This window comes from Sitophilus oryzae, unplaced genomic scaffold, assembly GCF_002938485.1.
Source record: "Sitophilus oryzae breed Bouriz unplaced genomic scaffold, Soryzae_2.0 scaffold_1588_pilon_pilon, whole genome shotgun sequence".
Lineage (NCBI taxonomy): Eukaryota > Metazoa > Arthropoda > Insecta > Coleoptera > Curculionidae > Sitophilus > Sitophilus oryzae.
The window spans coordinates 1,271,552-1,298,321 of NW_022146267.1; the positions used below are offsets into that span (position 1 = coordinate 1,271,552).

General features: G+C 32.2%; 1 protein-coding gene and 1 long non-coding RNA gene across 3 annotated transcripts in view; one reads left to right on the forward strand and one right to left on the reverse strand.

The window, feature by feature from the left end:
* Nucleotides 1–26,770, reverse strand: part of LOC115879812 (A disintegrin and metalloproteinase with thrombospondin motifs adt-1) — a 170,633-nt gene that overhangs the window by 54,421 nt on the left and 89,442 nt on the right. For both annotated transcript variants that reach the window (XM_030896817.1, XM_030896816.1), the window contains exon 3: nucleotides 17,979–18,045. In XM_030896817.1, the coding sequence (XP_030752677.1) occupies nucleotides 17,979–18,045 (67 nt within the window). The remainder of the gene's footprint in view (nucleotides 1–17,978; nucleotides 18,046–26,770) is intronic.
* On the forward strand, nucleotides 597–2,737 carry LOC115879815. The gene is made up of 2 exons (XR_004049762.1): nucleotides 597–1,000; nucleotides 2,601–2,737. It is a non-coding gene; the product is annotated as an uncharacterized LOC115879815 (long non-coding RNA).

The window sequence follows — 26,770 nt, forward strand, 5'->3', positions numbered from 1 at the left end:
TGAAGCCTATACGAAAATAATGTGTTAAGTTAAAAATGGGGACTGTTATTTTAGCAGTTTTTATAATAGCACGTACAAGTAAAGCAGCACAATGAAGTGTATTTAGTTAAGTGTCTATCGAAAAAGAGAACTGTCGCAGTTACATCGATCTGTCATAAGTAGGTATCTTTTTTAATGTTGGGTAAGTTTTTTTAATTTAACTTTTAAACATTTAACTTTTAATTTATTTTATGTAATAATATCACAATCTTAAAAATGTAATGCATTTCTGCAAACTCCTCAGGTGTTGTGATTTTATGACTTACTTGTAATCCATATGGCAACACAGTGCGTCGAATTAACTGAAATCCGGGCTTGATCCGGGTAATTGGATGTAGTTGGCAATATCTGCCTAAAATTTCATGGTTAATTTTGTTAAAAGCCTTAGTACCTATAATCCTTGATTATGTATAAATAGATATACAATGAGGGCTTAGTAAAATCCTGTCTTGTAGATGGCGCCTTGCCCGCTCTGCATTTTTGTATTCCCCTACGATTTTCTTTGAGGGGAATCCGTTAAACCCGCCCATCGTTCAAAAATGGAAGGGCGCTTGGGCTACTTATTAGCACGTTTCACGCATGTTTTACGAAAATAGCTTTATCCTTGTTTGTTTCAACTGTGACAAGAAAAAAGGAAAAAAAGTCATATTCGTTTCTAAATTCGGCAGTTTTGTTTATCTTTCTCGACTTCTGATTTCGTTTCGTTTAGGTTATGTCTTAAAAAATAATTATTTATAAGCTTTTGAGTTGAAATATATCTTAATGCATATCTAAATAATTAAAAAAATAAATTTTTTCGTCCTCGCGAAGAAACGAAACAGTATTTTTGAATATTTGGATTACAAACTATTATTTTGTGAGTTTTATGTGTTGTGTTTACGTGATGTGTAATGTGTATTTTGTACCTGCTGGATAATATTTTGAAACATATTTAATTAAACAAAAAGCATCTGTATTACAGGTGAGTAAATACTGTTCATATTTATTTCTAAATTCATATAAATTTGTTTTAAATCACTCTTGGTTTTTAGAATTTTTATCTTAGAGTTTTACCTCATAGAGAGTCTGAGATAAGTTTAATAATAAACATTAAATTTGATAGATTGATAGATAGATTAAACGATAATGGCCAGTTGACTTAAAAATTTAAAAAATACTGATTTTATGCTATAAATTATGTTTCATTTCTTACTTTGCTTTTTTGGAACTGTCAGATATATTGTGTATTTTATAATTTTTCTTAATTAATAACGTAAAATATTGTTTATCTACACTCAACCCTGTGTTTAGATAAAGCTTCATATCAGATTTCCTATTTTATATTTTCACTCAAATCATATTTTTGTAAAATAGGTATGCTTGCATGCAAAAGTAGCGTAAATTTGACAGGGAGGTATTTTTATAGATATACAGGATGATTCGTAGATTTAAATACATATTTACTTTAGAGTTGTATAGTTTGTCAAAAGAAAAGCTATATTTTTTATTTTTTCTTGGTGAATTTGTCAAAAAATTGTCATTCCAGAAAATACTATAATGTCGTAATCGTATAGAGTTCATTTTGACCATTTTTGGATTAAATTTTTTTGTTTATATAATAAAATATATATTTAAAGCCCTTTCTAAGTTAAAAATAAGTAATATGGAAGTTTTTTACTGGAACTAATTTAAGGTAATGTTCTCTTCATATAATTATATAAAAATATGCTAAATTCCTAAATTATTTATATGATTAAATTTTCTTTATATTATTTTTTTTGTATTATATACAGGATGAGTCAAAACTATATATTATATTTTTCTTTGCTATTTCAAATGGAACACTGTATTTTATATCATAAATCAACAAATCTTTTATCCAACTTTTGTTTTGTTAAGATCTATATCCCAGATTAATAGTTATTGGATTGTTCTCAATAATTGTCTCTTTGAGAATAAACATGATTTGTTTTTCGCAATTTTTATTAGTAGGTTTGTCGTTAAAAGTGATGTATCTACATATTTATCAGCGACAAAAATTAAGAATTAGATGTCTAAAATAATTTCCTAATTATTTTTTTACTTAGCGTATCAGTAAATATTATTTATTTTATCGCTGCAGCTGAAAATAATTATGTATTCAAAAGAGGACATTACTGTATAAATATCGATTATTTGGATTTTAAAATTATTTTTCAAAACAAAGTTGGAAAAACTACGTTTATGTCATAAAATGTGGAGTTCTCTTTGAAATAATCGAGAAAACCCAACATCTAGTTTTGACGCCACCAGTATATATCATGCATTATAGTTGATTATACTGCAATTTATTATACATACGTAGTTTTGTTTGGTGAAAATGAAACTTTCTAAACGTATTCCCAATTAAAACATATTAAGAATTTCCTACATTATAATTTTGAAAGACGTTTGAGTGGGCAGACAATTTGGTCTAAAATAATCATATGTCTAAAGAATTTAGTCTAAAATAATCAAAAACCACTTAACACATATAACTCGCTTTTAAAATCTAAAAGAAATAAGTTTGTTTATTATATTCATATTTTATTAAATTATTATAGGTGTGACTGCTAAGTGGTCGTACTCGCCACTTTAACCAACCATTGGTGGGACCATGGTAGGACCTTCAGAGATTATAATGCGAATTTTTCATACCATGTAAATCTATATACATATATTAATAAATGCGTTTGTTTTATTAAATTTGTTTTCTTATACGGTATGAGCGAAAAAAACGGCGTCTATTTGTTTACGTACAAATATATGACATCGATATTCATTTCCAAGCCACCTCTGACGCCGTTTTTTTTATCGTATGGTATACACTTACATATCCCTTATCCTTTAAATCCGATTTATTTCTAATAATTATAAAAATAAGATACCTGATTGATTCTTCCGAAATATTATAAAATGAGATATCAGGAAATAAATAAAGTTACTTATCTCGTTTGTTTTGGGAATTCAAAAAAAAAGGGTATAGAGAATCTTAAGAGACACAGTTCAAATATTATTTTTGAGTATAATGGGTGCTTCAAAAAATGTGGCGGATATAAGGTAACATGTTTTTTAATGCAAAACTCTTATTTTATTTTCGATTCTGCCTAAAATTCTATAACTTTTTTTTATAAATAACGTTAGTATTTGCAAAAAAAAATATTCCTATGTTACATAATTGTCAGTTGTTTCCGAAGTTGGGCTACCCAAATTTGGTAGGAGTGTTTTACAGAGGTGAAGAAAAAGATATATGTAAAAATACTTGGAGTTAGATGCTACACTGTGTTCAAACAGATTTTTTTGGCTGATCCTATATATTATTATTTTTTCTAGTGCTTTTACAAAACCTTTCAACATTTGTTAAGAAAGTATATTAAGTACATCTATACTCTATACAGCTTGCAATCTGTTCTGAATTTTTCAACTTTTATCCTTCTTTTACTTCATTTACACTATAACAAGTTTTGCCATGACAAAACAAAAATTATTTATTATTAAGCATTAAAGTAATTTATATAGTTATATGACATTATTAATAGAAATTGAAGAATTTTGTAAAATCTATCAGAAGAAATTATAATATACCGGGTGTTTTTCAAACGTGGCTTGATTGACGTATTCAATTAGTTTCGGTTATTTCTTGTTTCACCTGAAATGACTACAACTTGGTTTTTAAATGGTACCGTCGGTATTTTTTTACTTTATTTGACAGAATATGGCATTGTGAATAGAATGATTTAATGTCAACTTTTGACATATTTACTCAAAAAAATTGTATTTTAAATTACAATCTAGAGTGCCATGATAAAAAACAACATGTAACCGGTTGTAAAGGTAACGACAGTTTGACTCGATATACGAAGTGTGTGGTACCAAATTACCTATTTACCAGGTACCAAAAAGGAAAAGACAAAAAATATTAGACGATCAAATCAATTTTTCCGAAGCTCCTTGATTAAAAATTAATGGTTTTAACACAGCCATGACACTAGATTGAATTTTAAAATGCTATTTTTTTTAATTGAAAATGTCAAAAGTTGACATATGATATATGTCATTCTATTCAGAATGTCATTTTCTATCAAATAAAGTATAAAAAATACCGAGGGTACCATTTAAAAATCAAATGTTGTACTCGTATACATTTCCGGTGAAACAGGAAGTGACCGAAACTAACGGAATACGAATCAATCTCGATTTATGTCATATACTTACCTACTAACATTCCGAATTTGGTAAACCCTGAATTTAATTTTTTTATCTGAAAAAATAAAAAGTTATAGGAGGTGAATCGCTTTTGAAAAAACACTCAGTATAGGCTGCGTCATTGAAAGAATCTGCAGATATTTTTCTATTTTAAATACGTAGTCGAATTTCAAAAACATATATTAAACACCCTGTAGCTCTACCTTAAATATCTACATATAAATATCTAATATTTTTTCTTCATCAACAAATTGAAATATTACAAAACTAGTTTTAGGTTACACCATTATTCAAGAAATATACGTAAAAAAAGTAATAGAATTTTACGCAGAATCTAAAATAAAATAGGATGTTACATTTAAAAAAAACATTATGTTAAATCCGCCACACTTTTTACAAAGTTACAGACGTAGGTAGGTATAGTTTCATATTATATTCTTTAATTATCCATCTAAAAATAAAATATTTATATACCTAATATAATACTTTAGTATCCAACAAGTGGCCATGAAAATCAAAATAAATATAATCCATGTCCAAAAATAAAAAATGTAAATAACGCTTTGAGGTATAAATTCGGTTCGAATCAGATAAGATATTTTTATTCTTTACCGAGAATTAAATTCGAAGAATTCCTAGTCCCTACTTCTTTGCCAAATTCAATAGTCTCCGCCCCTTTTTACGTTTTAATTTCTGCCACCAGTTGGCAGCATCGACTTATACAGGCTCATTGACTAACTATTAATATATAAACAAGGGTATAATCTAAAAGTACCATTACTGCTGTTTCACCCTTATCTATAGCTCTAAAAATCTCATCTGTGACATTGAGCAAAGCTGTTGTACAGCTGTAACCCTTGCGAAATCCCGATTAACTAGCTAGAAAAAGAATATTTTGGTTCAGATGATCTGCTATTTGTAAACACATAATCCTCTCCAAAATTTTTGATAAGATTGATAAAATGCTTATTGGCTTCATGTCATTAAACGATGTTGGGTTTGTTATCTTAGCGAGAGGAATCACTTTTGCTATTTTCCAGCAATCTGGAAATTGAGATTCCAATAAGCATGCATTGATTATATTTGTTATGAAAGGTAATATTCTGTTTAGACATAAGAGCAGCATTTTTTATTAATAATGCTGTCCTTAACTGTACTTTCTGTTACTGAACAAAACTCAAACAAATGCAATAAATTCGGATGCGTCTTGTTTAAATAAGAGTTTATAACGTTTTTGTCCACTGAATTGGTATTAGTAGAGAATGCTGAAAATGCTTTATTGATATCATCAGGAACGTTTAGTAAATCAGGGATATTATTAGAACTACACACAAATGTTCAATTCTCTAAATTTTCTCCACAATAATCTCTGATTGAACTTAATTTTTTCAAGTGAATCTTCAAAATATTGTTTTTTTCATAATGTATAGCTCTATTCGTAAAATTCCTCAGCTCCTTGTAATAATTCCATTTAGACTCAGACCGATCGTTTTTGAAGGCGTTATAGGCTTTATTTTTTAATTTGACCATTTGTTTAATAGTATCAGTAAACCATGGCTGGGCCTCCTTTTTCCAATTATTTTATCGCGTTTGGGAGCCAAAACGTCAAATAAATTTAACAACATAATAATTATTTTTGCCGCTTTAATCTAAATAAAATATCTGTTACAATCATTTATTTGCTCTATAAAGTAAAATGAAGAGCTGCTCGGTATCTTAAATTATACAACAAATTTAAACATTTTTGTCAAAATTACATTTAGTCAGGTTTATAGACTTTAATGTCAATGTCGATACGATTGATGACGTTCATCGGAAAATGTTTTGCGATTACAATATATAAAATGTTTATTCTTATAAAAATTAAGTCCCTCATTTTACGCGGGATGTTTATAAGATATTGTCTAATATATTCTTGAAATCATATATTTTCTTTAAGATATATTCAAATTCATAATTTTCGTTTGGCTTTCATTACATAAGGATATTACAGATGCCGCTTTTAAATAATAATTATTTAAATAACCTGCATTTTCACATAAATATGTGAGTTAAAAAAACAATAAAATGGCACCTTTAGTGAGAAATGGTTATATAAATAAACAGTAGCTTATTATTATGCCAATGAATGAGAGTGGAATAGTTCAGTAAAGTGGTATTATTAATTTAAAGAAAAATAATAAAGTACTTTAGTCTTTTTCGAAATATACAATACAGCGTAAAATTACACTAGAATGTAAAATGTAAAAAAATCTTTAACAAAAAGCACGTTTTTCAAAATAAAAAAAAATTGGAAACAAAAGAACTGCATACTTTAAAAATTATGCTAAGCGACTGTTCAGATATCATTCCTCATTTTTTTTCGTCACTGTTAATTTAAGTTCTTCCACAATTTCCTTCTAGATTTACTACCTTTAAACAACTATCAGAAGTAGAATAAATAATAAATAACATAAAATAAGCTCAGTAAAGGAAGTGTGAAAAAACTGCCAAGGATCCAGGGTGTGGATCCTTGGTTAGGTTAGGACCCTCTTTTCGCCTACCATGAATCCATATGGCCAGGTCGCTGCGACCAGCATTTGATTCAATGTTATTACTGGTCGCAGCTGCGTTTCCTAATAACATTGAATCAAATGCTGCTCGCTGCGACCTGGTCATCAGTGCGTCTGAGCCCTAAATCTTTTTATTCCAAGCATGAATTGAATTTAGCAACAAAGGTGTTCTTTAAATAAATAAATAAATAAATAAATAAATGCCTTTATTGTCAAAAAATTTGACAATTTGTAGACAAAGGTAAAGTAAACAAACAATAGAGAATACAAAACAAGTATACAAATTACATTGTCAGTCTTATTGTTTAAAATAAACATTTAAAAATGCTTGCAATGTTAAAGAATAAAAAAAATTAAAATAAGATTCAAAAATATTTACTATATTTATAGTAAATATAGTAATAGCAAATATTAGACCAGTGTTTACAAGATCAAATTCGATCATCAAAATATTCAGTCATTTACGGCGTAGAAAGCCTTGTCTAGTAAATAAGATTTTAATGCTTTGCGAAATGAAGAAAATGGTGTTATGGATTTGATTTCAAATTGCAGGTGATAGTGTGCATTTTTTTCGAGTTGTATAATATTGAACTTTTAACTAACTCTGAGCGTGGGGTAGGTAGATAAAGATCTTGCTTCGCGTTCCTGAGTGGATAAGTGTGAGATGGCCTTTCTCTTGAGAAGCTGATACATGCTTACGTATTAGGCAAACGGATTCAAATATAAATAAGGAAGGAAGAGTTAATATTTTTAATTTTTTAAAAAAGTCCTGGCAATGAGTTCTGCTTTTTACTCCCAGTGAATATCGAACAGCTCTCTTCTGGAGCTTGAAAATGCGGTCAAATTGAGTCGTACAACAGTACCCCAGAATGGAAGGGCATATCTGAGGTGCGACTCAAAAAGTGCCTAATAAACAGTTCTAGCCACTGACTAGTTAAACTAATTAGAAACAGATATTAATGCAAAACAGGCAGAGCTTAATTTTTTCGACAAAACGTCGATATCCTTGTCCCATTTCAGAGAATTGTCTACAACAAGCCCTAAGAATTTTACAGATTTTACGACGTCAATGGTGGTGTTGTTAAGTACAAAAGGCTGCAACGAGTTTTTGTACGACAAAACTTTAGTTTTAGAAATGTTGAGACTCAGGAGGTTCGATTCGCACCAAGATTTAATAGTGGTTAAGTCATTTGATATAATCCTATGAAGTGCCGTGACGTCCTTGTTGCTCCAAGTTAAGTCCTAGTGTCGTCCGCAAAAAGACATATTTTACCACTGATGTTTATGTTAGCAATGTCGTTAATAAAAAGAAAAAACAAAATAGGGCCAAAATAGTACGACTTAATAATAAAATAAAATCATTTGATAACTAAGATCCAGTATGATAATAAATCATCTCTGTTTTAAATATTCAAGAAATGAATATAGGTACGTATGTTACTTATAGAAAAATAGGGAGAAACTTATTTTTCTATATCCATCATTCGAAGTCAAGAACGTATTAAAAAACCCAAGACAAGCAAAACACATCGGGCAAAATCAACCTGTTAAACTTTATATATCTTTCTTCGTTGACTTTCTCGTTGTTTTACACTGTTTTCACTTCTCGCTTCGCTTCCCGAGATTTACGATTTTTCAAAAACGGAATAACAAGTTTCTTTGTTGTTCGCAAAAGAAAATAAACCATAAATTTCCATTCGGGATACGCGCGTTTTGTTCCCTCTCGCCAACAGTGAATGCACCAAATACTCCGCTTTCTCCTGCTTTGAATTTCATTGCAGCTAATTTGCTTTTAATTCGGTTGTTTTATAGTCCAATCATTTTAAATATTTGTAGTGTTATTATTAAGGGTGTTAATTACATGGAGCAAAGAGTTTCTGTTCCGAGTTTATTAACACTATAATTCTTGTGGTAGTTAGATAATTTCATTTCTTACTGAATTTAGTATATTTTGTCCCATTTTATAACGACACAAATATTGCATTCAATAATCTTCCGGTATACTTGTATTAATGCTGCTGGTAGGAACTTTGTTTGTTGCCAGGTTACTATTGTATTAAATGATCGGTTTATAAATTGACGGTTACTGGTCAATCGAGTTCAGTTTTTTATAAAAAAACGCATTTTGCACGAATTCGGCACACTTTCGAGTACGTTTTCATTAAAATTGAGAAAATATTAAAAAAAAACTGAAAAATCACGACAACGTTTCTTCTACCTAGAGAATGGCATGCATCTGCATCACAGTTGCCATGAGAACATGCCCAACAGCAGCAATTGAGGTCATCCTAGACCTAAAACCACTTCACATTGTGACAATGATTAGAATGATCATTGACGGAAACAATACTGGGAGAATTTCTGTTTTCCAAACGGGAACCAACTGAAAGCGGAACTGAAGAATCTGGAAGACTCCATCCGTAACTTGGAATGGGTGTCCTCCAATGGTCTAAGACACTCGAAAAAGTTCCTTAGAAATTACGACCGAGAAAAATCAAAGGTTTTCCTTGATTTAAGTAAAAACAATCTTCGGATTGTCACGAGGTTTCTAACAGGACACTGTCTCCTCAACGAACACCTCAGTAGGCTGAAGCTGAGAAACAACGGCAAATGCAGATTCTGTGGGGAAAATGGGGAAACACCAGAACACTTTATCACTGAGTGCGCCGGCGCCGATACGACGATACGACGACCATTCGCGCCATGAACTTTGGTACGGCTGATGTCGAGGATGGAGAGCTGGCCTCTGTGGAGCCGTCTCAGATACTGGCTTTTGTTAAAGCCCTGAGACTGTATGATGAGTTATAACTTGTTATAACTCAAGAAAGGGGAACACACAATAGATTTGAAAGGTCGCGGTGATTAACTCCCCTCCTAAACATTCTACATTCATAAACAAAATACGAGTAGCGGAAAAAGGGGCCAAAAAACCCTACATATATGCTTATTCTCTGCATTAAGTTCATCAGACCGAAGGGAACAGCCATTCGACGACCGGTTTCGGAGATTTTCCTCCATCGTCAGGCCGACTTTGCTGTAACCCTCGATCTGACCAACAAAAAGCAGAGAATAGCATTTGAGTACAAAACGTACTACTATGGCGAGAGTGTTAGATGCTCTACGCCATCTAGCGGCAGCTGTGACAATCACAGATCGTACCGCCAAAATTAAAACCAGCGGCCTACTGGACAAACATGCTTGCTTCATCCACGGCAACGTGGATGAAGCAAGCATATTCTACATTCATTTTACATGCCCGATAGCAGCAATGGAGGTCATCCTAGACCCAACACCACTGCACATTGTTCTCGGTAGTTATGTTAATGCGACAATGATTAGAATGGTCATTGACCATTCTAATCATTCCACTTTTCTAACTCTCAGTGGATGACATACCAAGAATTTACAACTTTGAGAAACACCTCACTGTAGTATTGAGTAATTAAACGGATTGGGAAGGGAGAAACGTTTGCTCAGCATGTAAAAGACCATACCATAACGCGGTATACTTGATGCTTCCAAAACCAAAGCAGGGACAGGAATAGGAGTATTTGGGTCGAGAACTAAATACTCCGAATCAATGGGCACCTACCTCAGCATTCTTCAGGCAGAAATCTACGCTATCGAAAGACGCCTACAATTTATTTTAGATAGGAACTATCGAAAATAGGAAATAACCATCTTATCCGATAGTCAAGCAGCACTAAACGCGATCAACTCAGTAACCGTCAATTCAAAATCAGTCAAAAAATGCCTAAAGAAGCTGAACAAATTAGGCAAACAAAAAAAAAGTCCTCCTACTCTTGGTGCCCGCTCATAAAGTGATAGAAGGCAATGAAAAAGCAAATGAAAATCCAGCTAAAAAAGGAGCACCTAACTTAGCACCTAACCTAACACTCCACTAACTGGACCAGAATCATTCTGTTTTCCAAGCGGAAACCAACTAAAAGCGGAACTGAAGAACCTGGAAGACTCCATCCGTAACCTGGAATGGGTCCTCCAATGCTCTAAGACACTCGAAAATGTTCCTCAGAACTTACGACCGAGAAAAATCAAAGATGTTCTTTGATTTAAGTAAAAACCATCTCCGGATTGTAACGGGGTTTCTAACAGGACACTGTCTCCTCAACGAACACCTCAGTAGGCTGAAGCTGAGGAACAACTCTCTTGAGTTATAACGAGTTATAACTCAAGAAAGGGGAACACACAATAGACCTGTAAGGTCGCGGTGATTAACTCCCCTCCTAAACATTCTACATTCTACTTCTACCTAAAAGTGAATGCATTTACCAAAAGAAATTTAAAAAATACCTTCAGTGGCTGGGACAGAAAAAATATTGTAGTAGGGGATGTCGATCAAACTGTTTTCCCTTAAATTTATTACATGATGACATTAAGTTCCGACTCTCTAATTTTTTTTTGTCAAAAAAATCTAAAATTGTTGGATTACTACTTTGAATTTCATTGCAACTAATTTATTTTTAATTCGGTTGCTTCGAGTAATAAAGGAATGTGGTAGCTTTCTCGAATTTGGCTAGGTTGGTAGGTATTACGAAAAAAATAAACAAAAATGCAGGAAGATTCTAATTTGTTATGCAACGATTTAAAAGACAGTGAGCACGAAAAGTGGTTAATCTATTTTAATTGCTTTAGTTCTCTTTCATTTTAAAGCCATCGTTGAATATTTAAATCCGATTGAACGGCTGTAAGATTTAATTGAAACTAATGATTGTTACGGCTGTTTTAGTTGCAAAGTATTCAATTCGTGACTGCAATAATTCCTGATTTAGCTACATTAATTAAAGTTAGCTACATTAATTAAAGCTTCTTAAAGTTAAATGTTTAGATCTTAGTAAATAAGTACTCCATAGGGTACGTATGGAAAAAAAATCAATCATATTCAAATCTAGTTTATTATGCCACTTTATATTATTTAATGAGGAAAACATTTGACCAATGTGTACTACCAGTTATGACCTATGCATGCGAAACATGGACACTTAAAATGTACATTATAAGTAAAACTGCAGGTCGCACAACGCTCAATGCAACGAGATATGCTGGGAATAACCAAGAGTACCGTAAAGAATAACTAAGAGTACCGTAAAGAATGTCATCCACAAAGTCAAATCCCTCTAATGACAATGGGTAGGACACCTGGCAAGAAGGTTGGACAACAGATGAACCACAAAAATTACAGCATCGTCCCCACGAGAAATTAAGAGACCTAGAAGAAGACCAAATCTGAGATGGACCAAGACTATTCCACTGCGACATTTTCAGATTTATTGTGGCCCTCTTCTGATCTTTAAGTTACATTCTCCATCCAATCTCTGATGTTTTTCAACCATGAATGTTTCTTTCTACCTATACCCCGCTTGTCCTCAATTTTTCCCTCTATTATCAATTTTAACAGCTCATATCTACTTCCAAGCATTATATGATGCAGACAGACTGTCTTACGTTTCTTGGCTATGTGCACTAATTCTCTTTCGCACTGGGTATTTTGAGAAAGGTATTTTTAGAAGTATACGAAGAACTTTATTTAACTCTACTTAATAGATTTTAAGTATAATACAGAGATCCAACGAGACTTAAGTTCTGTAATTCTTCTGGAGAACATTTTCTCCAGTGTTCAGATAGGGGGTTTTCATTTAACTGGCTCACTAAAAGATTTTTAGGATCAAATATAGATACAAATCCTCTTTCTAAAGTTTATTAGAATTATATTTGGATGGAGCAAATAATATTATTTTATTTTCTTCTACTTCTTCTAGTGCCTACATTCCTCAGGCAAGACATTTTCTTCCTTCCGATACCCCTCCGGCCTTCGATCTTGCCTTCGATTAACAGATGCAAGAATTGATATTTGGGGTTTCGCATTATGTGCCCCAGGTATGCGGTTTTTTTCTTCTTAATCAATTCAAACAATTCGCGCTGTTTGTTGACACGTCTCAGAACTTCCTCATTTGTTAACCTAGCCGTCCAAGGTATCTTCAGAATTCTGCGATATAAGCCACATCTCGAAAGCCTCTAGTTTATTAATGGCAGCTGCTTTCAATGTCCAACCTTCCATACCATAAAGGAGCACCGACCACACGTAACACTTTACGAATCTGAATCTGAGGTTAAGGTCAAAATCAGAACAGACAAGTACTTTTCGTAACCTCAAGAATGCCTGCTGAGCTTGTTCGATGCGACATTTATTTTCCTTGTCTGATGTCCAATCTTCGGAGTAGAATTTATCTACCCTCTCTATGGGCCTTGTATTAAATGTTATAATGAAGTTTTTAAACACATCTGGATTTCTGGATATTATCATAAATTTAGTTTTCTTGATGTTTATGTTTAAACCCATTGCTTTACTCTGTTCTCCTACCTTGTTGACCAGTTGTTGTAGATCGTGTATATTATCTGCAATCAAGACCATATCGTCGGCGAAGCGGATGTTATTAGTCCACACTCCGTTAACTTTGACTCCCATTTCCACGTCCTCTAGAGCCTCTTGGAAAATAGCCTCTGAGTACAAATTGAATAGGAGTGGAGACAGCACGCAACCCTGTCGCACCCCCCTTCTAACTTGTATGGGATTGGACATGGTATTGGCCAATTTTATTTGTGATGTTTGGTTCCAGTACAAGTTTTCGATGCATTGTATGTGCAGTCGGTATTTTATTTTATATTAATATTAATTAAATCATTATTAAGAAATTCCCTTATTTCCCATTTATATGTAGCAATATATTTAATAATAAATATCTTTATGTTAACATGTTATTAACCTAAATTTCTAATTTAACATTTTTCATCATTCAATGTGAGAAATACTTGTATTAAATATAATATTAGCTAATTACTTCATACAGATATGAAATAGATTTAAATATAAAATAGAAAATATATATACTTCCCTTATTAATTATATATAGTAATAGTATATTAACCTGGTCTATAGGATGTTCTAGTTTATTGTAGCATATCTATAAATTTCCATAATGTAATATAAAGATATGGAAGAGAAGAACAATCCTGAATATGGTATGGGGTTGGGGTGTCATACGAGAAAGATGGCAAAAGGTTAAAGTCATATATCTTCATAAGTTAGTCAAAGTATTAAAAAACACCTGAGATATAGAATTCTTAGAATCTTACGTTTGGCCCGCTCTTGAATCCAATACAGAAATACACAGGGTGGTGCGAACTGTATTCCGAAAACTTCGGCAGCATATTCTGCAGATAAAAATAAGTAAAAAGTTCGTATAAATATATGTCCTACAATGAGTTCTGGAGATACAGGGTGTAGAAGTTTCATTTTTATTTCGATTTTTTCCAATTAATTTCTGAATTAACGTTAATATTTGGATGAAAATTGATGCATGGGAGTTTTTAACATGAGAAATTTAATTTTGATGTCAATATGACACCTACTTGTAGAAGGCACCACCTACATATTTTTAACTGGTTTAAAGAGTAATAACTTTTCGTCCGTACCTGTATAAAACTACTAAATGAAAAAATATACATTTCCGTGATTTTCTACGTAAAAAATGGCTCTTTATAAAAATCGCTACGAGCAACCGTTCTCAAGATACTTTGAATGGAAATAGTCAATACATATCATTATTGACAAAAAATAAACATGTCGAGTAGATATAGTCTGTGAAACGAATAACTTTGAATTTGCCAGTTCCAGCGGGCTTTTCTAGTGTTAATTTTATTAGGTTAGCAACTTGCGGCCATGCTGATGCCGTCTCTAATAGAACAGCCACAGAGCGAGATTTAGGACGTCACGCTAGTTAGATACTACGGATTAATTATGTTGTAGAATGATGGAAAACATAATTATTCCTAACTATTTTTTTCATATGACATAACACTGATGAAGGCTATAAACGTTAGCTATAACAAAAACATTTAGAATAATTTTACATATAAAATGACAGCGATCTTTATTTCATAGCCATCGCTGACGCCTTTTTTTCTATGATATTGTATTATTTGCAAATATAATTTCTCGAACATTGATGCTTGCAAAATATACATATAAATTTTGTGAATGCAAATAATAATACATCACTATTAGTAGATATTGAATATTTTTGTTAAATTAGATCGATTTTCAAAAACCAAAATTTAAAATATATTTTACATATTACCCATTATCTTATGTACCTATTCATTATTTGTATATTGTAAAACATTTGATGCATTTGTATGGTTCATAGTTTATTTGTCAAAGTATTTATTACTATAAATAGGTATATATATATATATATATATATATATATATATATATATATATATATATATATATATATATATATATATATATATATATTTATTAACTGTATATTATGTATATTTCATGTAAACTATATCATTTTTAAAATACAAACCAAAAGTACGAGGAATAATTATGTTTTCCGTGTATTCTACAACATATTTATTAATCCGTGGTATCTAACTAGCTTGACGTCATAAATCTCACTCCGAGGCTGTTCTATTAGAGACGGCATTGGTCTGATATTTAGAAATGTCAAAGGCTGATGACATTTTACTTTTGTCAATTATGACATTTTGCGTTGATTTTTGCAAGAAGAGGAAGAACTGTCACCTGTTTTATTATTTTCCTTTTCTATTTTACGAAAGTAAAAAGAGTTACCTATCTGATTCTATCAGGCACTCATTTTAAAGAATATCAGTAACTTTTTGGATAGAGGGCTTTTATATTTGCCATGTTGGTAAAAAATAACGGTTAAAATTCAAAGTTATTCATTTTATAGACTATAGTTATTTGACTGAAATGATAAATTTAGGAACTTTTTTTTAAATTATTCATCAAGTTCAGTTTCTGTTAAAATTTTAGCACAAAAATATTTCAAATTTATGGTTTCAGTCTAATAACTATTTAGTCAACATGCTTAATTTATGTTAACGATTATATATTAGTATAGATGACATTGATAATTTCGATTCCAAATATCTCGAGAACCATCAATCGTAGCGATTTTTACCGAGAAACCTTTTTTACGTAAAAAAACGTCTTAAGTGTATATTTCTTTACTCAGTAGTTTTATACAGGTACGGACAAAAAATTATTACTCTTCAAACCATCAGTTAGAAAATATTAAAATAATGTTTTCGGAATACAGTACGGACCACCCTGTATAACTCAGTTCGTAAACAAGATGTAAACGTTTCTGCTTGTCCAGATTGGAAAATTCTGAGATTTCGCGTATGATTTTTTTGCGCCCGGATTTCAGGGACAAATGTTTTAAAATGACCGAATAATAGCCATGTCCGAATTAATGGAGTGGCCATTCTAGAGAGGACTATTAGACTAAGAGTCCGGACTATTGTAGTTATACCGTATTTTCTAAATCTACCAAAGCTATTTTGTGGTGCTACAGCTCTAAATTAGGCAAGTGTAATAGAGAGATATGGCAATAAGTCCAATACTGCTGCAATTCCGCTATTAGCGCTGACGTTATTTTGACATTTGCGTTTGCCGAAATTCGAGTTATGGCAACACAAAATAGCGTTGATTGATTTTGACGATTATGCCAACAATTTTTAAAAATTTAGCCATGACCTAATTTTCTAATTTTGTCAATCAAAAGAACAACTATATTCATAATTTTTCTTTATTTTTACAAAAAATTTGCTATTAATTATATCGGGAGTTTTAATTCGTGTCTAAAAGAAAGTGTGTCTAAAAAGTAGTACAATTTAACCTATTAAAGAGTTATCTCAATTTTATAAAAAATACAGTAGCTGAACTGATAAAATAACGTTCCGAAACTGTCAAATTACCGCACGGTGTCTCATCCACTTAAATACCAGTATGCGGTAACGTTAATAGCGCACAAACGCTTATTATGACACTTTAACTGTCATAGTTGCCGAAATAACGCCTCCGTTAATACCACATATGGTTGCCATATCTCTCTTGTCAAAATAGCGTGTGCGCTAATGCAATATTGTGGCGGGATTAGAGTTTGCCATGTCTTTCTAGTAAGCCACTGTCAGGATAAAACTACGTGTCAAATTGACAAACATTGTTACGGCAAATGCCTTCAATGGAACAGAGCTTTTTTTCACAAAAATTAGAGTCAGGCAAAAAGCCCGCTGACTCTCGCAAATCCACTTAATTTCTAAAATGCAAATGGCTTTAATGGTGCGTCTCACCTCATGAATAATTTGCATATTCGCTAATTAATCGATAAACGTCAGTTTTTACTGCAAGTCTCGTCCATTGTATGTTAATAGGAGGAGGAAAAAAGAAAATAGAACTTTCTGATCATCCGGCGCGGCGTCGCGATACAATAGGAAATTAACGAAAGCAAATGAACAAGAAAGTTCATTGTTCGTAAAATAAAAACTAACAGATAAAAATAAACCAGACGGAATAAATATGTTTAAGTTATTTCTAGAATGTGATTGATACTCCAAAAACTACTTGTTAGATATATTTAGATCCCCAGTTTTAATATAACATATAATATTGGCGGTAGCTGTCATGGAACTGAGAGATTATAAAATTAACATAAATCATTTTTTTCAAACGGAAACCCACTTTTTTATTTCACTAGTGAAAAGGTTCTTCAATTCGTTACTTTTTGATTATACATGTTCTTATACCTAAAATAACGGGTAATGTTAGATATAAAGTGTTTTATATCAAAATTTATAGAATTTTTGTATGTCATTAAAAATGGGGGTACGGGTACCCATTTAAAATATGAAAGTTGCTGTCAACTTCCGGTATTTCCGAAAGTGCTGCCATATTGAAAATATTTTTAATCGATATATCTCATTATGAAACAATGATGTGCAAAAAATATCCGATCTAGATATTGTAGTTCTCTAGGAACTTCTAATGCACGCTCAGTCTGAGACACCTTGTATACGGTGCCTCATAAAAATAAGAGTTGTATACAGGAATGTCGTAGAAGGGATACAAAGATTAAATTATACAAAAGCACAGCTTCTATAGTTTGTTCTTCCTGCGCCCCACGTCATGGTTTGAAAATAAAAATATCCGAGTATTTCCGAAGTTATTTGGAGCACCCGAGTTTTTCCGATTTTGTTTTTAATCAGACTATTTCAAAATATAAATACAATACAATAGCTACTTATCCTATTGTTAAATTTATTAGCTATATTAATACTAAAGCAACTTACCTTCTTTGCCGATAAGTGTATTCCATTCTGCCGAACTCAACAAATGTTTTAAGTCCTCTTCTTTTATCTGAAAATAAAAAATACAATATTATTGGATTTTATCAAAACGCGTGTTGAAAGTTAACACAATTCTTAAATCATAAAAGACACACAATTCATATGTAATATTAACAGTTAAAACATGAATGTAATAATACATATTCCTAATAAAATAATCATATAAAGAGTCAATATCTACCCAATTGATCTCCATTGATTCGACATCAGTAGTTTTTATAAACCATTTATTTTGACTCTTAAGTATTTTGTTTTAGAAGAAATATTCCGACACCATAACAGTTAAGAAGGTTTTACAGCATTTCAAAAGTTGGCCTACAGAACGAGGTTAGTTGCTGACCGATACTGATTTTACCCTAGGTCATATCCCATTGCTGCCAAAAGTCACTAACTTACTTTTTATTACTTCCGAGAAAAATGCGTCTAAAGATGAATTGCATTGCATAAAGATGTTATAGTTAGTAACTATTCGGTATTAAAATAAAACATAATATAATAGCCAGAAATCGTAGTTAATGACTTTTGCAATCGATTCTCCGCTTCAAAACATAGTTAGTGATTGAATTTAGTTGTCCGGAAAAATGTTAGTGACTTTTGGCAGCAATAGGACGATATATTTTTTCTATTTGAGTTTCTATACCGTGTGCGTCTCAAAAGTGTTTCCAGATAATAAAACCAGATTTGGTATGTTAGTATATGACATAAATTAGGATTGATTGGCGAGTTCAATTGTTTTTGGTCACTTCCGGTTTCACCGGAAATGACTACAACTTTTGATTTTTAAATGACACCTTCGGTATTTGTTTACTTTATTCGATAGAAAATGACATTCTGAATAGAATGACATATCATATGTCAATTTTTGACATTTTCGCTTAATCAAAAATTGAATTTTAAATACAATCTAGAGTGCCATGGCTATGTTAAAAACAACAATAATTCTTAATCAAGGAGCCTTGGAAAAATAGATTTGATCGCCCAATGTCTTTAGTGTTTTGTCCTGGGCCTGGCTAAAAAAGCATTTATTTACGAACAATTTGACACCACACACTTGATATTTCCAGTCAAATTTTCCTTACGAACCGCAAGTTATAATTTCAAATAAACCATATGCGAAAATGTCAAAAGTTGACATATGATATGTCATTTTTTTCAGAATGTTATTTTCTATCGAATAAAGTAAAAAAATACCGAAGGTGCCGTTTAAAAATCAAAAGTTGTAGTCATTTCCCGTGAAACAGGAAGTGACCGAAAACAATAGAATACGTCAATCAATCCTAATTTATGTCATATACTAAAATACCAAATTTCGTTTTTAACTGAAAAAGTAAAAAAGTTGTAGGGGTGAGCCACTTTTGAGACGCACCCGGTATAGACAATGGTTGACATTAATGTGGTCCTGGTTGAAAAGTTATCCATGAAAAAACACAAAGTTTTCATTCTGCTAAAGAGAATAATTTTTTGCCCAGCTAAAGTCGAGTACTTGGATTGGCTCATGAAAGGAATTGAAGTTTGAAAGGAATTTAAATTTCATTAACTTCATGTCACATCCTTAACGCTCAGTTACAGTTTTTTGTGCCTCTACTACCACATTACAATCTTTCCAATACTGCATAAGAATGTACGATATCACTTTGTGTGTGGTTCTTATTTCTAGCACAATCAAATAATTTATACACCGGCATGACCGAATTAACAACGACAACCAAAAGGTAAAGAGGCAACAAAGTAATGAGATTCTTGAATGTCCGGAGTGCGGAAGAGAGATAACATCACGTATCGGGCTTTTCAGTCACAGAAAAACTCATGAAAGAAAACGCCTTGCGTAACCATCTTCTGATGCGTGTGAAATACTCGTCGGCGAGTAATGGCGCAGTAAGTAAGTAATATTTTCTAGAATTAATATTATCTTTCTTAAAAATATAATACATAAATATAAAAAAATTCAGAGAGGTGCCAATCAATGATATCAACAAACATTGGTGAAGTGCGGCATTAGAAATGGGAAAACAAAGTCAAACCAAAACAACAAAAAGCTAAAAAAATCTTTCGTACCTACTCTAAATAATGGAACTCGTTTCTTCTTTTTGGCGTTGATATCCTTGACATCTGCCGTCCGAGGTTGTTGTTATTATTACACGAAGAATAGGCAAGACGTCTTTCGTGTGTGGTTTCCGGCTTTTTATGGAAGAAAGTCGTTTGAAGAACCAGCAAGCCGTTAGACAAAACGGCGGTTAATTGTGACAGTTTTTCTGTCGTGTGTTTTCGATTCCGTGTAATTTATTATCAGACCTTGACAGCGACAGGCGGAATTTGTTGGTAATTGGGCTTTGGAATTAGCAAAAATTATATAGCACTATACAAATAATGTCTTATAGTTTTTTATTTCGATATAAATTAATAATAATAATAAGGCAGGAACGAACACACCGTTCAGCTACTATCTTCACAGACAGCCGAACAGCGCTGTCAGGAGATGATTGAGACAGCAATAATTATTCCTCTGCATAAAGGAGGAGATAAAGATGAAGCTTCGAACTATCGCCCAATTCCTCTCCTGCCCACATTATCTAAGATCATTGAAAGCTTGGTTAAAAAAAGGTTTCTATCTTTTCTCCTTAAATATAAAGTACTTACTACCCAGCAATTTGAATTTTCAAGTAACAGTTGCACAAATAATGCTATGTTCGACCTTTTTAATAATGTATGCTCTAGCCTGAATAACCATCACTCTACAGCTACAATTTTCTGTGATTTCTCTAAGGCTTTCGACTGTGTAAATCATAATATCTTAATTAACAAATTATAATACTATGGATTCAGGGGAGTGCCGCTCGAATGGCTTAAGTCATATCTTGGCAACAGAAGGCAGCTTGTGAGGATTGTTACGTCTATGTCTTCTTGTAACCCTATAGAATGTAGTGATGGGTTGTTATTTAACTATCTGTTATTTTATAACAATTATTTAGAAATAACATAACGCAACCGTTACTGCTTCTAAAAAATAACAGATATAAAATAACGACACGTAGAGATCGGCCGCTCGTAAAACGAAAAACGAAGTCGGCGCTCTGCACCGCCCCGAAATTCTATGCTGCTCGAAGCAATTCCAAAAAACAACTAGTATGGATGGAAAACCTGTTATTTCGTCAACCATCGATACAGGCGGCGAGACAACGGACAACGGAGTGGGGAATGCGCTACGGCGAACGTAGCTGCTTCGGTCGATCCCTCGACGGTCGTATTGCGCTTATAACAGCTTAAAAATAATAGGATATAAAAGAAGCAGGTTTTTTGAAACAGTTGCGGGCATAACGCCTGGCGGTCGAGATAACAGGAGTGGGAAAGGAAGGCTGCTGCATCGGTCGATTGTCGATGGAAGTTCGAAACAGGTTGGAGAATAACGCATCAGTTGTTTTAGATATATTGTTTTTCAACCTGTTACGAGCATAACGGGCGGAGGTCGAGATATTATGGCGCTGTATGTTTCAGTACGTTATTAAGTTTCAATATTTAGGTATTTATTTATTCTGAAAAATTTTCAGAATAATATTTTAAGATTTTTTAAAAATGTATACAGGGTGTTTTGAAAAATCTGGTCATTGATTAATCACGATCCTGCTTAAAGCCCTTGACGTAAAAAGCTGATTTTTGGAAAACGGATTGACTTTAGGGTGTAGAGGTTCGATAAGAAGGGATTTTTCGAAACTCGAATTCAAAGGGGGTGAAACCACCCTCAAATATTAGAATATTTTTTATTTAAAAACCGGTGAGTTTTCCGGAAAAACTCTTAAACACGTATATTTTATTTCGTTGTTTTACATATTTTAAGATTTTTTAAAAATATATACAGGGTGTTTCATAAAATGTGACCATTGAGTAATCACGATTCTGCTTAAACTGCTTGACGTTTAAAGCTGATTTTTGGCAAACGGATTGACTGTGGGGTTGAGGTTCGATAAGGAGGGGTTTCTCGAATCTTAAATTCCAAGAGGGTGAAAACGCCCCTCAAATATTACAATATTTGTTATTTAAAAAACGGTTAGTCTTTCGGGAAAACGCTTGGACACGCATAATTTATTTTGTTTTTTTACATATTTTGAAATTTTTTAAAAAATAATACAGGGTGTTCCAAAAAGTTGAGTAATTGATTAACCACGATTCTGCTTAAACTGCTCGACGTTTAAAGCTTATTTTTGGCAAATGTGAGAAAATTTTATCCAGTTTGTATGTCAATAGAAATTCTTGCTTTGCTTTATCATCACCATTACAAATTATTAATTCGACGCGAACGAAGTCGCGGGTACACGCTAGTTTAAGTGTAAAATTAATTCGAACTCTAGTGTATAGTTGGTTTACTTATGAAGAATATACTACACATTTTCTTATATTGCTATTTTTTGACCACAAATGGTAAAATTATAACTAAGAGCTTCTTGCCCGTCGAGTGAGATGCACCCTGTACACTGCTACGCAATTCAGGATCTACGCCGATCGAGGGGCAAGGCGTAGGTAGATCGGAATGTATACGTATAGACGAGTGGCGGAATTTTGGCTTTTTTATATCGCAATTTGTAAACAGCGCTTATTTGTAAACAACGACCGTTTTTAGAGAGGTATTTTAGATAACAATCGATATTTAGAAATGTTTAGACACCCTGGAAATACTACCACCGAGTATGTCATTGTAGCAACTTGCAACTGCGTCAATACGCCTGGCGGCGACCGCTTCATACTCTTTCAGATATTTAGCAATAAAATAAAGAAACCTGTTATTTTTAAGCTGTTATTTTAAGCTGTTTTTTATAAATAACTATAACAGTTTCAACTGTTATCTAAAAATAACAGTTTTGCCCATCACTAATAGAATGTGGTGTCCATCAGGGTTCAGTACTTGGCCGTATTTTGTTTCTGGTGTTTATCAACGACATTGCAAATCTAGACATTAGCGGTAAAATCTGCCTCTTTGCGGACGATACTAGTTTCACTTGGAGCGGCCCAGATGTTACGGCACTATATAATACTATATACAGTGACTTACGCACCATTAAATCTTGGTGCGATTCTAATCTCTTATATGCCTCAACCTATCAAAAACTAAAGTTTTATCATATAAAAGTACTATACAACCTTTTGTACATAATAATACCACTATTGACGTCGTGGACTCTGTGAAATTCTTAGGACTTGTTGTAGACAACCCGTTAAAATGTTGTTTGTAAATGCTTTGTCAATGAAGCTATTTTGTTTTTTTGCACAATAAAGCGTTATTATTATTATAGATTATTAAAACTGAATTTCTAGAGTTCTAATCATCTGCTGATGATACTAGCGTGGCTAGCGAAATACGCGTCCAGTGCAAAATTAAAAGTGTTTTGGTGTATTGGTGATTTAGTGTTTTATTTTGCTGTTGTAACGCGAAAGGTTCCAACCCCCAACTGTAATATACTAACATACCATAATTTATTTGTATTATCTGAAAAAGTAGAAAAGTTATAGGGGTGAGCCACTTTTTAGAAACATCCAGTATACACAAGTTAATATTTTTAAATAATTCTACTTACGTAAAAAATATTACCTTTTAACTACATTTGCCTTTCGAATGACATAATAATTATCTAATCTTTCAAATTAGTTTCGTTACATATTTAAAACTGTTCGTGAGCAAAGGCAATTATTTGAAGAATATGTTCATTTATTTATTCAATTGCGGGTTACTGTAGGTTAAATAAATTGAATGTTTTTAAAGAGTTTCCCAGTAAACCCATCTGTATAATTAAATAAGTCGTATTCAACTTATTTACTTATACAGATGAGTTGAGTTACTTATAAAGAGAATTTAGAAATAATGGGTTAACACCAAAATATCTACTAAATTCAAAAGGTACCGTATGATTTAAAAAATAACGCCATCAAGTTACCTTACAAATGACGATCGATGACATAATACTGTATAATCGAAAAAAAAAAGCGGCGTCCAGTTGGCTTAGACATGAACATCGATGACATTCCCTATATAATTTTACATACAGGGTGAGTTTCCTACGATGTTTAGTTTTTCTATATCTGGGTAGAGTTGATATGAGAGATGAGACAGATACCATCTATCTGGGAAACTACTGGAGATAGAGTCGGTTAAATGGGGAAAGAATTGCAGTTTTGTAGAGTTATAAATATACGCCTTTCGGATTTTTGAAAAAGTTCATGGCTTACTAGATATTTCGAAAAAAACAAATTTTGGCAATTGTAAAACTTCATTAATTAATTAATTCTTGCATTTAATTCCATTATAATCTATTTTAGACAAAAAGTTTTCAGATAAAAGTTGTAGCTAATCACATACTTATTGTGTTTGTGTTTTCTGATATTTTCTAAAGCCTGTAATTAACAGGGTAAAATTAATTTAAATTAATCAAATGTTAATTTCAATTGATCAAAAAAGGAAATATAGCGCTTAAAAAATAGAATTCCAGCCTTAAAATCGCTCTATCGAAAAAAATCAAAAATGCTCATGAGCTCCTTCTACCTCTGAGCCCTTCACATAATATCGTATGATCGAAAAAAAGAGGCGTCCAGTTGGCTTAGAAATGAACACGATGACATTTCCCATATAATTTTATATATAAAATGTCAGCGATCTTCAGTTCAGAATTCAGAGCCATCGCTGACGCCGTTTTTTTTCAATCATATGATATAAAGTATAGATGGTGACTAGGTATTATTTTACTAAAATTTAAACTTGATCCAATGAACTGCCAATCCAATAAAGAATCTCAAAAATATATTAAATAAAGGTTTTAGCCTTCAAGAAGTTGCTTTGGAGTAAAATGTTTCTATCAAAGCAAAGAAAGATATTGTTTTATTATATTTCTTCCATTTTAGAAATAATATAAAATTATTAGAAGATATAAAAATGATAGAAGATATATCCATTGTTTAGACGACCATCTGAAAGTTGCTTATTGATGTATCGATTTAATATATTTTTGTGTTATAATTGGCTACATTATTATGTTTTATTATTTACGAATATAATTTACTTGGGTGGAATTTTTAATATCTAAATATTGACTGAACTCAATACGAACTCTCAATACGTGTATCTCCTAAATAATATACAAGTATAATTGATTAATATTGTATAAAAGTTGCATTTTAGTTTCATGGATATTTCTGATATTTAGTTAAAATTGGGAATAAAGAGGCATTTTAGGTATTGTAATATAATGCTAAAGATAAGTGTTATTTGTTTTGGTCACCCGTCCATCTACTTGTTTTGCCTAACGTCGTTTAACTTCGGTGATCTGTCGGGAACAGGTGTTTCGAAATAGCTGTGCCGCTGTCCTTTTAGGTGATAGTTCATGCATTAAACTGTATTAAAAATTATATAAAAAAGTTACCTATTGCTCTCAGGTAGCTGTCAAATGGGACATTAAAGGAAGAAAGGCTATTATAGCTCGAATTTTTATTATTTAGGTTAGGTATTTTGTTTTCTCGCTTTTTTAACCAAATATTTATCTATAGTTACTATATAGTTATACCGTGTGGTGCATCAGAACACGGGACATAGGAAATCCCATGTAAATTTTGAAAAGGTCCATTATTATCTCCCCAAATGATTTTATGCAAAAGTTGTCTTAGCCTTTTTTGAAGTACTTTCGCCTAGAATTTAGTTTTATTCCGAATGAGCATTTAAAGTGATTTCTTCTGTTAATAGCTAATAATCAGAAGTGTCTGAACAATAGTGTTGTGGTATTTTTCTACTGCCTACCCTAGCAGACGGAAGCTAATGATTTTATCGAGGATTTTATTTTCTTCAACATGAATAATAATATTCAAATCATTATTCTCCTCCTGTTCATTATTTTATCTTCACACTTAGGTAAATTTGCTTAATACCGTGCCTTTGTTTCAAATCTATGGATTATTCTTTGAAGTGTTGATTTATTCGGTATAGGTCTGTTCGGGGATACTGCGCTGCAAACATATCCTTGACAGCGCGGATACTATTTCCAGCAAAATGGCTATTTAATCATCTTAACTTTTTCGGAAGGAACTGCTGACTTGATCATAATTATTTTATACAAGAGTACTCCATTTGGCACCTTCAAATTTTTGAAAACAAAATGTGACATCGAATTTGACAATGACAAAATTACATTTTTACTGGTATTTTAATTGGGGCTTTCTCTGGGCCGTATACCGGGTGTTGCATCGTCGTTGGGAACATAGGAAATCCCATGCAAAATTTGAACTGTTCAGATATTGGCTCCCCTAAAAAAAAAGTCTATTACCTACAACTTTTGCATAAAATAATCTGGGAAGATAATATTTGACTTTTTCAGAATTTACATGTTCCGTTTTCCGATAGACCGGACGATATACGTTTTTTTAATATATTAAGAGTTTTTAGAGAATAGTTAAATTTAGTTATACGAAAATAACTTACGATATAATACCAAAATTAATTATACCGGGTGCGTCTCAAAAGTGGCTCACCCCTATAACTTATTTATTTCTTCAGATAAAAAAACGAGATTTGGCATGTTAGTAGGTAGATAATATATGACATAAATTATGATCGATTGACGTATTCAATCAATTGTTTTTGGTCACTTCCTGTTTCACCGGAAATGGCTAGAATTTTAACCCTCGGTATATTTTTACTTTATGCGATAGAAAATCACACTGAATAGAATGACATATCATATATCAACTTTTCCGGTCAAACAAGT